The sequence below is a fragment of the Neofelis nebulosa genome, chromosome 15 (genome assembly GCF_028018385.1).
Source record: "Neofelis nebulosa isolate mNeoNeb1 chromosome 15, mNeoNeb1.pri, whole genome shotgun sequence".
Classification (NCBI taxonomy): Eukaryota; Metazoa; Chordata; class Mammalia; order Carnivora; family Felidae; genus Neofelis; species Neofelis nebulosa.
Genome location: NC_080796.1, coordinates 70,358,478 through 70,376,871, shown reverse-complemented (window position 1 = coordinate 70,376,871; position 18,394 = coordinate 70,358,478). Strand labels below are relative to the sequence as shown.

Genomic DNA, 18,394 nt, shown 5'->3' with positions numbered 1-18,394 from the left:
GAGGCGGCGCGCAGGAAGCACTTCCGCCCGTTCTCCTTCCCGCAGTCCGCGGCGGGGCAAGATGGCGGCGCTCAGGGCTCTGCGCAGCCTCCGCGGCGTCGCGGCCCAGGCGCTGCGGTCCGGGGTCGGGGGCCGGCTGCCCGTTCAGCCCAGCAGGTGAGACTCCGGGCAGCCCTCGACGCGCAGCCCCCGAGGCCAGGGTTTCTCGGGTCTGGGGTCTCCGCGGGCCCTGTGACACCCCCCCCCCCCCCCCCCCCACCACGAAAGAATGACCCAGGCCGGTGACCCCCTCGCCCAGGCCTTCTGTCTCGGGCTTCAAGATGCAGTGGCGCCCGCCCTGGCCGAGGGAGGAAAGAGGGTCTCGAGCTCTTTCTGCCAGGGGTGAAATCAGCGGAGGGGCGCCCGTGCCCTTGAACGTTAGTGATAGTGTCACCTTCCCCTTGTGCCTTGCTGCTTCTCCCGAACCTCATCACGGGTGGCGTGGGACTGCCGAAAAGTCTCGTTAGACGAGAAGAGGGAGATAAAGGAGGAGCACAAGCCAAGACACCTCCCTTGTCCCCGCGTCGGTCCCAGGGCATCACTCGGGTCTTACCTGGGCCGAGCCGCGGAGCCAGCATGCCCCTCCCCCGCCACGCACCGGCCCGGGACACCTCTTAGTCTTTGGTTGACCGTGAATAAACACCTTTCTTGCGTTCGTATTCACCAAGGTGGAAAGAAGAACATGATGAGAAGTGGAAGGAATTAGGATCCCTAACCTTGCATGCCCAGGAGTGACCAGGAATTAGGCAGTTAGTGGCAATGGAGCCTCTAGAGGTCCAGCTCGTTCTGCCTAAGCTACGCTGTGTGTCAGTCGCTTGGCTTTGGAGAATCCCAGGCACTTCCCTGGGCCCACCTGAGAGTGAACGGGAACAGAGGAACCAAGCCCTGTTGAGGCCCCTGTGTCCAGGATCTGTCTTTAACTCCCTAGAGGTTCTCGGCAATGGCAGCCAGATATGGAATGGGCAGAGCAGTTTGGGGGAGCGGTCATGTACCCCACCAAGGAAACGGCCCACTGGAAGCCTCCACCTTGGAATGGTGAGTTCCCAGAGCTCCTGTCCCAACTCACACCCATCGCTGCCCCACGCTGTTTGCCAAGTGCTCCTGAGCTCTCTGTCAAAGCAAGTTTTAGCCCCCCGCCCCCCGCGCCATTTTTGCTGATTTTACTAGCAATGCCACAGACACGATAACAGCAGGCATTTGTCAAGCAGAGAAGGAAAGGAAGAACATTCCAGGAGAAAAAGAGTAGGTCCCAGTCAACCCTTGGAGGTCCCTACCAGATTTATCTCTCTCCCTGCAGCTTTTTCCAGAGGTTCAGTCTATTTCCATGTCCCTTGGAAGCCAAGGTGGTTTTTCAAACCTTCAAAGGCACTGCTAGTTGCTTTTCAAAAAAGCCACAGTAACAGTAGCTGAGTGCTTCCCAGGTGTCAGGAGTTTTGTCTGACTTATTGCATTTAGTCCTTGCAACAACTCCATGAGAATGATGCCGGTATTGTACCGCTTTGGAGGAAATTACGGTGCCGGGAGATTAAAACTTGGTCAAGGGCACACAATCGGATTTGTGTCTGGGTCTGTGTGACTCCAAAGCTCATGGTGAAGAATTTGCGTTGCAAAGTTAAGCTCTTGGCTTCAAACCTCAACTCTCCATTTACCAGTGAATAAAGCGGCTATTTCACAGCATCACTGTAAGGATTAAGTGAGATCGTAACGTGGACCGGTTAGTGTAGTGACTGGCACACGGTAAGTTCCTCCGTAAGTATTGTTATTAAGGGATACTGATAATTGAGCCATTACACCCTACTGCCTGCCAGCACTAATCTGTCTCTGTGTAGGTGAGAGTTTCACAGATACTTCCTTGTTTCTGAGATTTGATCTTTGTTGATTCCATAGCCTGGGATGCTCTTCTCTGCCTATTTGAATCATTCCCTGTATTTAAGAACCAGCTCTTGGGGTGCCTGGGTGGCTCAGTCGGTTAAGCCCCCGACTTGGGCTCAGGTCATGATCTCACAGTCCGTGGGTTCGAGCCCCACATCGGGCTTTGTGCTGATAGCTCGGAGCTTGAAGCCTGCTTCGGATTCTGTGTCTCCCTCTCTCTCTCTGCCCCTCTCCTACCTGCACTCTGCCTCTTTCTCAAAGATAAATAAATGTTAAAAGTTAAAACAAAACAAAACAACACCAAAAAACCAGCTCAGATCCTGCCTTCGTGAATTCTTCGCAGTATTCTTTTCTTCCTTTAAATATTTAAATTTTTTTTAACGTTTATTTATTTTTGAGACAGAGAGAGACAGAGCATGAACGGGGGAGGGTCAGAGAGAGAGAGGGAGACACAGAATCCGAAACAGAGCCCGACGCGGGGCTCGAACCCACGGACCGCGAGATCGTGACCTGAGCCGAGGTCGGCCGCTTAACCGACCGAGCCACCCAGGCGCCCCTCTTCCTTTAAATATTTAAATTTTTTTTAACGTTTATTTATTTTTGAGACAGAGAGAGACAGAGCATGAACGGGGGAGGGTCAGAGAGAGAGAGAGGGAGACACAGAATCCGAAACAGAGCCCGACGCGGGGCTCGAACTCACGGACCGCGAGATCGTGACCTGAGCCAAAGTCGGCCGCTTAACCGACCGAGCCACCCAGGCGCCCCTCTTCCTTTAAATATTTAACAGCTAAGCCACTTAGTTGGTAACTCTGTTAGCAGTTTCTCACGTGTACTTATTTCCCAAATTAAATCGTATGCTTTTTGAGGGTAACAGCTGTCATTCAGTGGTAGCAAGAACTAAATAGACATTTCCTGAGTAGTTGGGCATTCATCAGATAGATTTGGAAGGCCGGGTATCATGGTGGTTAAGAGCGTGGACCCTGAGGGGCGCCTCAGTGGCTCAGTTGTTTGAACATCTGACTCTTGATTTCCGCTCAGGTCGTGATCTCACGGTTCGTGAGGTTGAGCCCTGCGTCAGGCGCTGCGCTGACAGCGTGGGATTCTCTCTCCTCCTCCTTCTCTTCTCTTCTCTCTCAAAATAAACAAACTTAAAAAAAAAAAAAAAAAGCTGAACGAGCTGAGCTAAATCCTGGCTCTTGCCCCTTGCTAGCTGTCTGAGAAATCATTTATCCTCTCTGGCCTCAGCATCCCCAACAAAATAAAGATAATAATAGAATGTACTACTCGTATGGTTATTAGGGGAATTAAGTTAATTAAAATCAGTGAAGGGCTTAGGTTGGTGGTTGGTACGCAGTAAGAGCTATACAAGTGTTACCAGTATTATCATCTTTAAAAAGGTCTGGGGTGGGGGGGGCACCTGGGTGGCTCAGTCTGTTAAGTGTCTCAACTCTTGATTTCGGCTCAGATCATGATCTCACAGTTTGTGAGTTCAAGCCCCACATTGGGCTCTGTGCTGGCAGCATGGAGTCTGCTTGGGATTCTCTCTCTCTCTCTCTCTCTCTCTCTCTCTCTCTCTGCTCCTCCCCCACTGGTGCTTTCTCTGTCTCTGAAAAGTAAATAAACTCTAACAGAAAAAGAAAGAGCAAGGTTTGTGCGTGGTCCCCCCTCATGAGAAAATCTCGATCTCCCTTCCCGTTTTTCCGCGTGATGGTCTTCTTCCCCGTTATGTTGGCAGTTGGGAAGTTAACAAGGTGTGGATTGGTGAGGTGAAAGAGGGACGGGGAGAGGCTGACTCCTTGCTGTCTCCGGGGAGTCACCATTTGGCTCTGAACTATTTCCCACTTCTCAGATGTGGACCCTCCAAAGGACACAATGGTGACGAACCTGACCCTGAACTTTGGGCCCCAGCACCCAGCAGCCCATGGAGTCCTGCGACTAGTGATGGAGTTGAGTGGGGAGATGGTGCGCAAGTGTGACCCCCACATCGGGCTGCTGCACCGAGGAACCGAGAAGCTCATTGAATACAAGACCTATCTGCAGGTGCGAGGGCGAACAGGGGCCTGCTGACGGGACCCAGGCATGCTGTGGCCTGGGGCATTGCCAGTTTGCTGCCCCCAAAACCCCGGGGGAGGAGGGTGTTGAGGATGCAAGGAACGTTTTGGTTGGAGGACGGAGGGACGTGGCAAGGGATGTTTGAAATCCATCCAGATCTGGTTTATCCAGCAGAAATGCTTTGGAGCCGGAACTACACCACCGGCTTTTCTCCGGCTGACTTTTGGCTGACCCCTTTGCCCTTTTTCGAATGCCTCAGTTTCCCTGTTCTTATCATACTAATACGTCAAAGCCGCGATCCCTGGGGGCAGGGAAAGGGGGGAGAGACGTCAGTTCCCTAGGACGAACAGCCGATTCTCGTATCTTCCGGCTGTCTTAAGTTTGTTTTCGAAACACTCAGTGAGTCAGAGTGACCGAGAGAGGGTTTGTGGCAGTGTGCCGTGTTTCAGGAGAGCTGTGTGACCCCCCAGTGGTGAGGGTCAGGTTTGAGGGAATTGGAGCTGGGGTGAGCATCTGAAAGTTTTGTCTTAGTGTCATGAGGCGAGGGCTTGATGACACAGGGTGACGGGGTTAGGACAGAGCCAGCTGACTAGACTGCGCTGCCCCCGAGAGTCCAGGCACCGATGGTTTCTGGTCCCAGAGACCGTGGAGCTAAACGGTGCGGCACTAACCCGCGTCACAGTGACATCAGGACAAGAACTGGCTGTCCCCGAGAGGGCTGTCGTAGCCCCGCCCCCTTCCTGGAAGCTGAAGCTGGTTCAGTGGTTCGGCAGACAGCTAGACTTGGCTTTCTTGGTGTCCCGGGGAAAGAACCCTTTCTCCCCAACTGTTCCCGCCAGAAGCCAATCCAGTCCTTCTCAGGGCCCTGTCTTCCTGAAATCTCTCACTCACCCGATCACTCTGACAGCCTTGTGGGCCAGAGGAGCGTTGGCTGTGGTGTGCCGGGGCCAGCTCAAGCCTGCTCGCGAGAACAGAGTGTTATGTTTCCGGGCATTTTGTGAGCCAGTTGTTAAAGTAGCCATTACTAAAAATTAAATGATCTTGGCTTACAATTGATTGATTGATTGGTTTTTTAATAATTTTTTTTTAACGTTTTATTTATTTTCGAGACAGGGAGAGACAGAGCATGAACAGGGGAGGGTCACAGAGAGGTAGACACAGAATCTGAAACAGGCTCCAGGGGGGGCACCTGGGCTCAGTCGGTTAAGCGGCCGACTTCGGCTCAGGTCATGATCTCACGGTCCGTGAGTTTGAGCCTCGCGTCGGGCTCTGTGCCGACAGCTCGGAGCCTGGAGCCTGTTTTGGATTCTGTGTCTCCCTCTCTCTGACCCTCCCCCGTTCATGCTCTGTCTCTCTCTGTCTCAAAAATAAATAAACGTTAAAAAAAAAAAAAAATTAAAGAAAAAGAAACAGGCTCCGGGCTCTGAGCTGTCAGCACAGAGCCCGACGCGGGGCTCGAACTCACGGACCGTGAGATCATGACCTGAGCCGAAGTCGGCCGCTTAACCGACTAAGCCACCCAGGCGCCCCTTGGCTTACGATTTAAATAAATTATATCAAAAGCCAGGGTAAGAAGTACTCAGAGCTCGTCATTTTCTTGCTTGACTCCTCTGTGCTCCTAAGTGATTTTATTGTCTCTGCATGGCAGAGACTGTGCTCCCCTGCCCAGTGCTGTGCTCAGTTATGTAACGTTGGTAGCTTAAAGCTGGCCCTGCTGGAGTATTTTCACCGTGGAAATGGGCACACGCAACAAATCACCCCTTCAGAGATTTGACTATTAAAGAAACATTTACCAGCATGCTGCTGGATATCGGGCACTGCCTTGTTTAGCTCCTGAGACTAGAAGGTTAATGCAGCGTAGACTTTTGATGCCCACTGAGAGCAATGCTTTTGGCAGGCAGTCTGAGGGCTCCTGGCCTGTCAGGTGTGACCCAGGTTCTTCCTTCTTCCCAGGCTCTTCCATACTTTGACCGGCTAGACTATGTGTCCATGATGTGTAATGAGCAGGCCTACTCACTGGCTGTGGAGAAGTTACTCAATATCCAGCCTCCGCCCCGGGCACAGTGGATCCGAGGTATGCCCGTCTCCTTCCTGTGGCCCCGCTGTGAGTGCAGCCTAGTGCCCCTCCCGCACCATTCCCATCGTGGGAGCATCCAACCCAGGCTTAGTTCGCAGACCCTAGACGCTGCCCAGAACTGCTGTGTCCACTCGCTGTCGATCCTCTCGCTGTCTTCCTGTCTCTACAGTGCTGTTTGGAGAAATCACACGGCTTTTGAACCACATTATGGCTGTGACCACACATGCCCTGGACATTGGGGCTATGACCCCTTTCTTCTGGATGTTTGAGGAGAGGGAGAAGGTAAGAGAAGGAGGAGAGGATAGGATAGGCAGGGAGGTACAGGAAATGGAGAAGGTAGGAAGGAGCCAAGGGATGGAAAGGAGACAGAACGAAGAACACGTAGAGGAAGAAGGTATATTTAACTTGGGTTCTGTCCTTGAGGAACTCTGTGTCATGAGGGGTTGGTAGGGCACAAGAAGGCAGAGGGCAGGGGAGTGGACCACCATGTTGCTGGACTTAGGGGCCCAGGACTTTGTCACTAATTCCCAGTGTGTCCTATCAAGATGTTTGAATTCTACGAGCGCGTGTCTGGGGCTCGGATGCATGCTGCCTACGTCCGGCCAGGAGGTGTGCACCAGGTGAGCGGACTCCCCTGCCTTCTTGAACTTTCGGTCCATGCCTGTATCCTCTGTGGCCACTGGAGGGCAGCCCCGGCTGATGGAAACGCCAACCCTGTAGCCCTGGGGCAGGGAGGCTGAGCTGTACTCTCTGTCCTTCTCCGTTTGGCTTCTAGGACCTACCCCTTGGGCTTATGGATGACATTTATGAGTTTTCTAAGAACTTCTCACTTCGGATTGATGAGTTGGAAGAGGTAAGATAGGAACTGGTGGGAAGAGTCCCTCTTTCCCTCTCAAGAAAGGCTTGTGGGCTTTAGTGTATGTGCTGCCGAAGCAGCTTGTGGGTTTTAGTCCCTAGTTGTAAAGAGATACAGAGGCGTTTGGAGGGAGGTGTGGAGGGTGTTCACGCGCCGGTTTTCTTGATCGATAGATGCTGACCAACAACAGGATCTGGCGAAATCGGACAGTCGACATTGGGGTCGTAACAGCCGAAGACGCACTGAACTATGGATTTAGGTGGGAGGAATGACTTCTCTCCTTAGGGGGCGCCGGGGGGGAGTGGGGGTCGGTCGGCTAAGCGTCCAACTCGGTTTTGGCTCCAGTCACGATCTCACGGTTTGTGAGTTCGAGCCCCGCATCGGGCTCTGCACTGACAGCGCGGAGCCTGCTTGGGATCCTCTCCCTCTGCCCCTCCCCTGCTCTCTTGCACACACTCTCTCTCTTTCTCTCTCAAAATAAATATTTAAAAAAAAAAAAGACTTCTCTCCTTGGACACGGGGTAGTTCCAGCCTGATATGGCTTCGGGACGGTGTGGCACCTTCCGGGCCATGCTCCGAGCGTGGGGGCGGAAGAAAGCGCGCCTCCTCTCTTGGTCTGTGGAAAGTGACCCTTGTTCCCATCGTGCCCCACAGTGGCGTGATGCTGCGGGGCTCAGGCATCCAGTGGGACCTGCGGAAGACCCAGCCCTATGATGTTTACGACCAGGTGGACTTTGATGTACCTATAGGCTCTCGAGGGGACTGCTACGACAGGTAAGGCCCACGTCCCCTCGGCTCGTTTTCCAGCTGCTTCCCCTCGTCTGACTTGTCTCTCGGCTACTTTCTTTCTGCCCGTATTTTCCCATATCTGCTGGAGCTCTTGGTCTGTTAAACAAGGTGGTTTTTTGAAGCACTTTCACGGGTGTACGTCTTCTTTTGCCCTCATCCTCGTGTTTTAGATGGAACTAGTTTTGGCTGAGAAAGCCGAGGCATAAAAAAGGGAGCGATCGGCCTGGATTATCCTGTTAGTGGGGGTTGAGACTAGAATCCTCCTGACCCGGGGCTCTTGCCACCAGAGTCTAAGCTTCACGTTCCATTCTTGTTTGCTGACCCTGAATGAGACTTGCTTGTTTTCTTTTTGAGTCAGTTTGACCCTTACCCATTCTGCGGTCCAGGAAGTGTCTCAGAGGGCAACTGAAGAGGGAAGTACTGCAGGGCACGGTAGGGGGAGAAGATCAGGAGAGGACAGGGGGCAGGAGCCAGTACCAGAACCAGAAGACTGTAGGTTTTACCCAGGGCCAAGCCAAGCAGAGATCCCGCGCTAGGAGAAAAGAGGAAGGGGAAAAAGTCAGCCAGCCCTTTGCGGGTCAGCCATGGGTGTCCTTCCCAGCCTCACGTCCCGTGCCCTGACCGGTCCTCTCTTGCTCTGAGCCTGTCTCATCCACCCCAGGTACCTGTGTCGGGTAGAGGAGATGCGCCAGTCCCTTCGAATCATCTTGCAATGTCTCAACAAGATGCCTCCTGGGGAGATCAAGGTCGATGATGCCAAAGTGTCTCCGCCTAAGCGAGCAGAGATGAAGGTTGGCCCCGGGAAGAGGGCAAAGGGAAAGGGGCCAGCAGCCAGGGAGGAGTACCCTCAGATGACCTCCTCCTCCTCAGTTTTCCTTTTTGGAAGAATTCGCCATATGAGTCTCAACCTCCCGTAGCCTCCTCTGTCACTCTGTCTTCTCTGCTTTCTCGCTAGCTGTGTGGGTTTTAGTTTCCCCGAGGGTAGAGGTTATTTTCTGTGCTGGGGAGGGGGAGGCCCGAGAAACCTTTGAACCGGCTTCCTGATGCTCCCTTTTTCCTCTTTCCAGACTTCCATGGAATCACTGATTCACCACTTTAAGTTGTATACAGAGGGCTACCAGGTTCCCCCGGGGGCCACGTACACCGCCATCGAGGCTCCTAAGGTGAGGAGAGACGGGGAAGGATAAGGCTGTCTGTGCGCTGGGGGACCGGAGACAGATGTCCAAGTAGCTGCTTGGTCACCAGCACGAGAGAGGACACGCGGGCCAATAGAGAGGTTCTCTGGGCAGAGGAGAGTGTTCTTCCTGTTAACGGAGGCAGTGACCTTTCTTCCTTGGACAGGGAGAGTTCGGGGTGTACCTGGTGTCCGATGGCAGCAGCCGCCCTTACCGATGCAAGATCAAGGCTCCTGGTTTTGCCCACCTGGTAAGAACCGACCCCGGTGACTCTCCCTCCAGTAGAGGAGTCCGTAATTTCTGATCTTGGTTGAGATTTTCACGCACTTTCCTTGCTTCTCCTCCCACCCTGCTAATCTTGCCTGACACTGTTGCTGTCTCAATCTCTCCAGGCCGGTTTGGACAAGATGTCAAAGGGACACATGCTGGCGGACGTTGTTGCCATCATAGGTACGCGGCCTGTCTTGTAACAGAGATGCCACAGACGAGGGAGTTCGGGACTCTAATTGGGGGCGGAAAGCGAACACTTCCTGTTCAGCACAGACAATGGGCCCAGAGCCACATCCTCAATCTCCTGGGCACGGTGATGGGTTCTGGATTTTGGATAACACCGCGTTTTTCCTCCTCCCGTCGGTCTCTTAGGTACCCAAGATATTGTGTTTGGAGAAGTGGATCGGTGAGCAGGGGAACAGCGTTTGATCTCCCTGCCGGTCTGCTTCCTCCTCGGAGCCTGGCCGTCTCTGGAAAGGGACTCTGTGTGTGTGTGTGTGTGTGTGTGTGTGTGTGTGTGTGTGTGTGTACACGTGCGTGAACAGTTAGCTGTCAGGCTTTCCGTGCATGTACCAGAAAAGGAGAAATTATAATAAATAAGCCGCCTTCCGGCCCCTGTGCCCAAACTTCTGGTATGTCTTCCTCAGTATCTTACTGCCTTTCACTTTGCTAGGAAACTCAAGAATGTTAATTAATTAACCCTGCTCTTCTGTCTGAGACTCGGTTCCTGGCAGTCTTTCCTGTTCCTTGCCACCCCCTTCTCTGACTCTTGTCCTTCCCACTTCTCCATTCCCCGTTTCCTCTTTTCCTCTCGGTTCCCCCCTGCCCAGAATTCGCTGCCTACACAAATTGGTAAACCCCTCTGCCTCTGCCCAAGTCCTGGGTCAAGCGTCATATGCAAGGGAAAGGGCTGTGGTGGGCTCTCAGGGAATTTGAAGGGACGGTTTATTCCAGATGTATCTGAACAGGGCGGGGGTGACGGCGGGTGGACGCGGTCTTTCTCAAGCGCGGGAGTCCCCCTTTCCCCTGGTGGCAGGGGCCTGGTCACTGAAGGCCTGAGGCGTGAGAGCCCATATCGAGCTCCCTCCGTCGGCCCTTCCGGGAGCCGCCCGGGCTCTAATGCAGGAAGGGGAAGGGGCCGAAGCTGGGGGAAGGCGGGGCAGGAAGGGGGGAACTCTGTGGTCAGGGAGCCACTCGCTGAGCACAGCTGCACAGTGCTGGCAGCGCGTCCGATCCCCGGCTCGCCGCCCTTCAGCTCCGGCCCAAGATGATTCCAGCTGTGCTCTTGATCGTCCTCCTTTTGGTGGAACAAGCAGGTGAGCTGGTTTGGTGCGGGACCGCGAGCCGGGCTCCGGGCTGGGAGTCAAGGGCACGCGTCTGGGGGCCGAGGCAGGGGCAGAGGGGGGCTGGCGGCGGGCAGGTGGGCGCGGGGCTCAGATGGACACCGAGACCTTGAGGCTGGTCCTGTCTGGTCCCCATCGGGGTACGAGAGTCCTGGTTTCCTCCCTTGTGGTCTGGACTTCTTTAGGATCGATAGCGGGCAAGGCTTCAGTGTGGCAGGGAATGGTTGTGTGATGTAGGGCCGGTCTGGGGAGAAGCTCCCTTCCCCATGATCAGCATTTCCTGTGTGGTGTCTTTGGGCCGGTCCGCCGGGAGGTGATCTCTAGCTGGTTAACGATACTGACAGAGCCCCTTCAGGAAGGCGGGAGCCCATCCTTAGGCTTGGGAGTGAGGCAAGGACAACCAAAATAGACCTGTGTTCTGCCTCCGTGGGCCATCTCTGGCGTAGACCATTCTGCAAACAGCCGCCATGAGTGTGGGCAGCACTCGATGCCCGGCTCCGGAGGCCTGAGCACCGGCCAAGAGATGGGGGCAGATGTGGGGAGTTCTCAGCAGCTCTAGGTTTCCGGTCACTCGGTGTTCGTTTGTTCTTTCTTTCTCTTTCTTTCTTTCTTTCTTTCTTTCTTTCTTTCTTTCTTTCTTTCTTTCTTTCTTTTTTCTTTCTTTCTCTTTCTTTCTTTTTCTTTCTTTCTTTCTTTCCTTCTTTCTTTCCAGTCACTCAGTGTTCATTCCTTCGTTCTTTTTCTTTCTTTCTCTTTCTTTCTTTCTTTCTTTCTTTCTTTCTTTCTTTCTTTCTTTCTCTCTCTTTCTCTCTCTCTTTTTCTTTCTTTCTTTAATGTTTATTCATTTTTGAGAGACAGAGACAGAGTGTGAGCAAGGGAGGGGCAGAGAGAGAGAGGGAGACACAGAATCTGAAACAGGCTCCAGGCTCTGAGCTGTCAGCACAGAACCCGACGCGGGGCTCGAACTCACAAACTGTGAGATCCTGACCTGAGCCGAAGTCAGACACTCAACCGACCGAGCCACCCAGGCGCCCCGGTCACTCAGTTTCTTGATCCGCCACCCCTCGCTCGCTTTGGGCCGCCCGTGTATATGGTTTTTGAAGAGGGTTGCCGCTGAGGCTTGGGGAGGAGGGGGTGAGTGAAACGTCAGGGAGATAGGACATTGAAAGATTGGGGGGGGTCCACCAGCGCCCCTGTGCAGCGGAGAGAGGGAGGGATTCCATGACTGCCAGCATGCTGCCGTGAGGCAAGAACGGAGCAGGGGCACTGAGGCAGAGGGAGGGGCACGAGCTCTGACAGCAGAGAGCCTGGAGTTGAGCTCCAGCTCTCTCCCTTCATCCTCTGGCCCTCAAGGAGTTACTTAGCTCTCTCCAGCCTCAGTTTCTTCATTTGTAAAATGGCGACCACGATGTCTCCCCCCCCACAAGGGGTAGTTTTGAGATTTACGCGGTATTGCGTGAAAGCGCGTCAGGGCATAGAAATTACTCCAGTGACCTCACTCGTGTGCCCACGAGCCTTTCAGATAGGGGCTGAGGGCAGACGGGGGCTGGTGCTCAGACCCTATTTGTTTCTTTTAAGTTTTTATTATGTATTTTTGAGAGAGGGAGACACACAGAGCATGAGCAAGGGAGGGGCAGAGAGAGAGGGAGACACAGAATCCGAAGCGGTCTCCAGGCTCCGAGCGGTCAGCACACCCCGACACCGGGTGCGAACCCGCGAACCTTGAGGTCATGACCCAAGCTGAAGTCAGATGCTTAACCGACCGAGCCACCCAGGCGCCCCCCCCCCCATCCTTGTTTGATTTTTGTTTTAAGTTTCTGTATTTATTTTGAGAGAGAGAAAAAACCCAAGCAGGTTCCCCACCACCAGCACGGAGCCCCTTGCAGGGCTCAAACTCCCCAACCGCGAGACCGTGACCTGAGCCGAAATCAAGAGTCGGAGGCTTAAGTGACTGAGCCACCCAGGCACCCCGCTGTTTGATTTTTTTTTTTTTTTTTTTTTTTTTTTTTTTTTTTTTTTTTTTGATTGCACAAAACTTCCTCTCTCCGCGGCCCAGGGTGAGTGAGTAACAGGGCAGAGTGTCCGGACGCGGAATCCAGCCTGCAGTCATCCCGCCGAGGCTGGGCCGAGACGCTCTCCCGGCCGTGCACAGAGCCATCGGGATCTGTGAGGCCTAGGAGAGCAGACACCTGTTTTGCCACTTCGACGTGTCTTGCTGTGGGCCCGAGGGTGATGAGGCTGGGGCTCAGGGATAACCAATAGCTGCCTTCCCTCCCTTCCCCGGCTCACATCCTTCCTGTCCAGCCCTCAGCCACAGGTCACAGGACTCAGCAGAGACACTCCTGTGGTTTCTTCAGTGAAATTTGTCACCGCCTGTCCGTCACCCTGCCCCTCTGGGCTGAGGTTTCAGTCTCAGCCCAGTGAACTCAGATAAGTCCCTTGAGGGCTGTGAAGTGCTCAGTGGCGCCTGAGGAGCCGACAGCGCGAACCCAGGGGGCTCGGCTCTTAGCACCTACCTGTAGGGCGCCATCGAAGTGGTACCCCCCATGCGTCCTGTCCTAGCCCTGCCCTAGTGCGAGGGAGAAGAGGGTAAGCCGAGGAATAGGATCCAGAGAGGAAGCTCCAGTGTCTCTCTCCTCGGAGCCTCCCCGCCAGGCCCCGTCCTACCTGCCGGAGCCCTTTCCCTTCTGTCCCCTGGTGCCAGATCTTCCCTGATGCCCCGACCCCTCGGGCCCCCTCTATCCCCTCAGCCGCCCTGGGAGAGCCTCAGCTCTGCTATATCTTGGATGCCATCCTGTTCTTGTATGGTATTGTCCTCACCCTGCTCTACTGCCGACTCAAGGTAAGGCTGGGGGAGGCTCGGAGGGGGCAGAGGGCTGGAAGAGGCATGGGAGGGCCGGCCGAGCAGCAGGGCTTTGAGGAGCGGGAATGACAGGGGCTCCCCACGAAGTTCGGAGGGACGGGGTTGGACCACTAACTCCGCCGTTACTGATTACCTTTCCCCCACTCCAGATCCAGGTGCGGAAGGCGGCGATAGCCAGCTATGAGGTATGGACCCTTCCACGCGTGGGGGTCGGTTTGACGGCCTCTCGGCCTCGGGGTCCGCGGCCTCCGGGAGGGCGTGAGTCTTGGGTGCGGACCGGCACGAGCTTCAGAGCCCCCGCCCCCACACCCCATCCCTAGCCAAGTCACGAGTGGAATATTCGGGTGACAAGGGAGGGTCACGTGGAGAGTGACCATGAGCACGGGCGGGTTGGATGTGGTGTGTATATGTGCGTTGGTGGCCATGTGGGCACGTGGCGTTCCTGCCCTGGAGTGTCGCTGCGAGGACCCTCCCGCCCCAGGGGCCTGCCACCTCCCCGGGAGGGGACGACGCTGCTGCGGGACCCTGAAGGAGGGGTGGGTCTCTAATGCCTCTGCCCCTTTTGCCTCTGCAGAAATCAGATGGCATTTACACGGTGAGTGACCCTGTCTCCCTCCACCCCAGCCCCGGGAAGTCGGCAGAAGAGGGTGGGATTTTGTGTGACTGTTGGAAGACACGGGGTCTGTGGGGGTGGGTGGGAGCCCTGACCATCCTCTGACCTCCGACCCCAGGGCCTGAGCACCCGGAACCAGGAGACTTATGAGACCCTGAAGCATGAGAAACCACCCCAGTAACTTTAGGACAGATGCCCTTGGCCGCATCCTTCCGTGCCTGTTCTCCTCCTAGCCCTCATGGTTGGCGTCACACATGCCTCCCGTTAATGCCAGCTGACCCCGTCTCTGCAATGATGCTATGCCCGCCCCCCCCCATTGCCCCCCCCGTTAATGTGCACACTGGTTCTTCCTCCCCGTCGAAGACCTGTGCTCAGATGCTAGTCATGAACGTTTATATTTTCGCCTCCCCTCCTTTCCTCCCCCTTCTCTTTCCCATCTCCAACCCCCACTCGACAATGACAAGAGAGGACCACCAATAAAGCCGCCACAGACTGGACCCTATTCGTTCATTTACCACGTATTTATTCAGCCTCCACTGGGCACTAGGCTGGGTTCTGAAGATACCATTTTTAAGTAAACAGCCCCTGACCTTACAGAGCTCACAATCCAACAGACATCAGGCTGACCCTTGCCTGGACAAAGGGACGAAAGCTGACTGTGGCGGCTGGGGCCGGGGCCGGGGCCGGGGGGTGGGCAGGAATGAGACCCCCGGCCCCAGGTTCTCTGGCACGGAGCTCGAACAGGGAGTGAAGTGTTGGGAGTCTGGGCCCATTTAGAAACATTGGAACCCAAGAAACGACGCCCGCACCCGCTTTCCGTATCTGGCAACTGAACCAAGGTCGGGTCGTGGAGAAGCCTGACTGTCCAACCCTCCCCCCGCCGCCCCCCTCCCCCCAGATCGGAGTGGGCTTCAGGGAACAGCGTGGGGACAACCCGCAATGCACACATACGTGGGCAGTGGCGTGGCTGAAAAGCCAAAACCAAACATGCAGGATAATGGTGTGACAGAGCCTTGGAAGGTTTCACGGGAACAGTGGGTTTTCGGTGCGTCTGGGGCAAAGAGGGACCTCAGAGGGCCGGGCCGGGGGTGCGGGCGGGTGAAGCAAAGGGGAGCAAATTGGGTCTAGATGGGGGGAGGGCAGCTCCTCCGAGCACGTAGGTGGGTGGCCGGGGCTTCACCCTTGTCAGTCCCCGTCCTGCTTGTGGCTGTGCCAGGAGGGCAGGATTTCCTGTGGTATCTGAATCCCACCAGATGCTGCCACTCCTACCTGTGACCCGGAAGCCCTGTCAGAGTAGGACTACCCTGGCACTCCCCGTGTTGGGGAAGACTGTGCACCACGCGGCGACTCACCCTGTTGAGAGTGTTTCCCAGCTTGTTTGTAGTATTTGATCTGGTCAGTAACCCGGTGGGGGAGGGGGGGGGCGGGGAAGGGGTTCAGGCTCTTTGAAGGTAATTAACCTGTCCGAGGTCATCTTGCAAGTGACAGACTGAGACCTCTTTGTCCCCACACATCTTACCCCGTGAGAAAAAACCAGAAACTGGGAAAGAGAGGGAGGAAAATAACCATGAGTGGCGAGGGCCTCGAAGGCCAGACTGAAAAGGCTGATCAATCCGCCAAAGAACGTGGAGCCAGCGTGGGCGGCTGGGGAAACCGTGATCTCAGAGGAGATGCGAGAAATGAGCCACGGCCGGAAGGTAACTGTTTGACATGCAAAGTGGGAGCGAACTTTTATTGGAACACGCCTACTTTTCGTTGCCCTGCGTTCTGGTGTGTGAGTGTCCCACGTCGGCCCGGCCTGATTTCCACCCCATTTTGATTTAATCCAGGAGACCTTAGCTGGCTATCCTGTCTGCTAGTTTCAGGTCTGGCTACCTGGCCAGTTCTGTGAACAGCACCCGGGTAATAGTGGGGGAGGGGTTTGGAAGGGCTGTTCCCCAGACAGGGGGTCTAGGTGAGAGATTTTCAGCGGAAGGATTGGAGCACTTTGGGGAGGTGGGGGGCAGGGGAGTGAATCCAGGTATTTTCTGCAGGAGTATTCCCCTGGCTCAGAAGGGAAGGGAGGGTCTTGCGTTCATTTTTGGGAAGCTGTCTCCTCTTCATAGAATGGTCAAGAGGAAGTTCTGGCGGGAGCAGGGTAGGGAGGCAAGTGCCCTCTTTTCCTGTGACCGCCAGGAGTCTAGGGACTCAGTTTGTGAATCTTGCCTGCCTTTCACCGTCCCTTGTGCAATGCAGAGGCTCTTCTGTCTGCTGCAAAGCAGTTCCCAGGCTTGTGGGCAGAAGAATCCCAGACAGAGCTCCCCCCACCCCGCCCGCCCTGCCCTTTGTCTCCCTCGTTTGTCTCTTCAGCCCTCCTCTCCTCTCACCGAACCCCTCTCCCAGTGGGAGCCCATCTCTCTGTTCTCCCCTCACCGATTCCCTGATTCTCTGACTCCTCCCGGTCTCCCAAAGCACCAGGCTCACACCTGACTCCTTCAATATTTATTGTAGAAAATAAGGGGCGGGTTGGGAGAGGGCTCTAGGCCTGGCCAGTGGGAGTTCCAGGGCCCAGCTGGGGGTGGAGGACAGTGGTCTGGACACCTCACTGGGTGGCAGGCTGTGTTTTGAGGTCCATGAAGTTGTTCAAGAAGTTAATCAGGTCAGTTCCAGCCTTCTTGACCAGGGGTGTTAACTGCTCCTGGGTCTTCTCGAAGTAAGCCCTGTGTATTCAGAGGATTAGAGGTCAGTGTGAGAGACCAGGGGCCTTGTGGGTGGTGGGAGATGAGACCCAGCTCCCCAGACTTTAGTGCCTGGTCCATCCTGTCATGACCACCACACTCGGAGGAGGAGAGACAAGCCCTCCCCTGGGCAGAGGAACAGACCCTAGAGATTGAAATTCAAAGCCTGTCCAAGAGGTCGATGGGACCTATGAGGTGGTGAAGGAATCTTTCCGTCCCACTTAAACCCATCCTCCCTGGGGCGCCTGGGTGGCTCAGTTGGTTAAGCATCTGACTTTGGCTCGGGTCATGATTTCACAGGTCGTGAGTTTGAGCCCCACGTTGGACTCTGTGCTGACAGGTCACAGCCTGGAGCCTGCTTCGGATTCCGTGTCTCCCTCTCTGCTCCTCCCCTGCTCGCACTCTGTCTCTCTCTCAAAAATAAACAAACAGTAAACAAAACAAAACAAAAAATTAATCCTCCCTAACCCCCACCCTTGAGCTCAGTCTTCTGTGCAACCTTTGATCTTCCCTTCTTTCTCTCTATAGCTCCCTGGTTCCTGACCACCACCACCCCCTCCCCCGCCGTTTTCTTTTCTCTTCTCTTCTCTTCTCTTCTCTTCTCTTCTCTTCTCTTCTCTTCTCTTCTCTTCTCTTCTCTTCTTTCTTTCTTTCTTTCTTTCTTTCTTTCTTTCTTTCTTTCTTTCTTTCTTTCTTTCTTTCTAAGATTTTATTTTTAAGCAATCTCTACACCCAATGTGGGGCCTGAACTCACAATCCAGGGACCAAGACTTGCATGCTCTCCTGAGTCGGCCAGGTGTCCCCTGAACCTTTTTCACTGAAACTTACTTTGCCTGGGCCTGAAGCTCTGGGCCCTTGGCCTTCTCCACCAGATCCTTGCCGTAGTCAGTCACCGTCTGGAAGTACTGAGAGACCAGTCTCTGTAGACTCAGCTCCTCCGCCTGTCTCCTCACCAGAGCCCCTGCACACACGGAAACACACGCACGCGCACATACCTTCTTAGCTGAATACCCATCAATGAGCTCTCAGGCCCCTCCCCAAACGGGTACCCAGCTTCAGGAGCTTTAGAGGGGGAACGATCTATCTTTTGAGCTCTCTGGTGGCTAGAGTGGGGCATAGGAGTACAGCCAGATGGGTAGCTACGACCCCCAGCACCTTCTCCTTCTTCGGGACCCCTCTCTGTACCACACCCACCTTCAAGGCTACAGATGGTGAGAAGTAGCACAGTCATTGCCAGCAGCTTCATGGTGGTGACAGTGGGGAAGGTGGCCTGGAAACAAGTGGGGGGAGGGGAGGGGCTGAAGCGGAACGAGCTTCATTCAGTTTCAGCCCCTCCCCGGAGATGGCTATTTAAGTACCCACTCCGACCGGGTTCCCTCCCTTCCCACAATTAAAACCTGGCCTTTGGATCCCGACCACACCCCTTGCTCCCTTCCCCTACCGGGTCAGTGTGTGTGTCCTCGTTGTCTGTGCCTGCTGACTGGGGAGACAAGGGCTATATATACTGCTGCTTCCCCACGCCCCCCGTCAGGTGATAAGGACTGTGGAAGGACCCGATGGGGCAGGGGCCATGTTGGAGTAAACAAGTCAGAGAAATGGGGGAGGAGAGGATAAGCACGTGGGGGACTCATGGTGAGGGGGGGCGGGGCATGGGGAGGCAGGCCTTAGTGGAGTCCAAAGGGATACACTCCAGGCTTATTCAACATTCACTCTTTTGGGGTCTGGGGC

At 54.9% G+C, this 18,394-nt stretch overlaps 3 protein-coding genes across 5 annotated transcripts; 2 read left to right on the top strand and 1 right to left on the bottom strand.

Annotated features, from left to right (window-relative positions):
- Window positions 1–21: 21 nt before the first annotated feature.
- NDUFS2 (NADH:ubiquinone oxidoreductase core subunit S2) lies at window positions 22–9,750 on the top strand. 3 transcript variants are annotated; one of them, XR_009254560.1, is made up of 15 exons: window positions 22–156; window positions 968–1,074; window positions 3,761–3,951; window positions 5,917–6,037; window positions 6,210–6,322; window positions 6,586–6,660; window positions 6,816–6,893; window positions 7,070–7,155; window positions 7,551–7,670; window positions 8,347–8,476; window positions 8,753–8,848; window positions 9,027–9,110; window positions 9,253–9,310; window positions 9,503–9,629; window positions 9,660–9,750. XR_009254560.1 is itself a non-coding variant. In XM_058702365.1 (14 exons), exons 1-14 carry the CDS (start codon window positions 62–64, stop codon window positions 9,538–9,540), a joined length of 1,392 nt encoding a protein of 463 aa, XP_058558348.1. In that variant the 5' UTR covers window positions 22–61; the 3' UTR covers window positions 9,541–9,750. The 3 variants fall into 3 exon arrangements, 1 of the variants encoding a protein (XP_058558348.1); XR_009254559.1 differs by having other exon boundaries at window positions 9,503–9,645; window positions 9,676–9,750; XM_058702365.1 differs by having other exon boundaries at window positions 9,503–9,750.
- A 535-nt stretch (window positions 9,751–10,285) lies between these two features.
- Window positions 10,286–14,451, top strand: FCER1G (Fc epsilon receptor Ig). Its single transcript, XM_058702367.1, has 5 exons — window positions 10,286–10,446; window positions 13,224–13,315; window positions 13,486–13,521; window positions 13,911–13,931; window positions 14,068–14,451. The coding sequence occupies exons 1-5, from the start codon at window positions 10,398–10,400 to the stop codon at window positions 14,128–14,130; spliced, it is 261 nt and encodes an 86-aa protein (XP_058558350.1). The 5' UTR covers window positions 10,286–10,397; the 3' UTR covers window positions 14,131–14,451.
- A 1,964-nt stretch (window positions 14,452–16,415) lies between these two features.
- Window positions 16,416–18,156, bottom strand: APOA2 (apolipoprotein A2). The gene is made up of 4 exons (XM_058702366.1): window positions 18,108–18,156; window positions 17,861–17,936; window positions 17,495–17,627; window positions 16,416–16,648 (listed from the first exon to the last, which is right to left on the bottom strand). The coding sequence occupies exons 2-4, from the start codon at window positions 17,910–17,912 to the stop codon at window positions 16,531–16,533; spliced, it is 303 nt and encodes a 100-aa protein (XP_058558349.1). The 5' UTR covers window positions 17,913–17,936; window positions 18,108–18,156; the 3' UTR covers window positions 16,416–16,530.
- Between the last annotated feature and the right edge of the window lie 238 nt (window positions 18,157–18,394).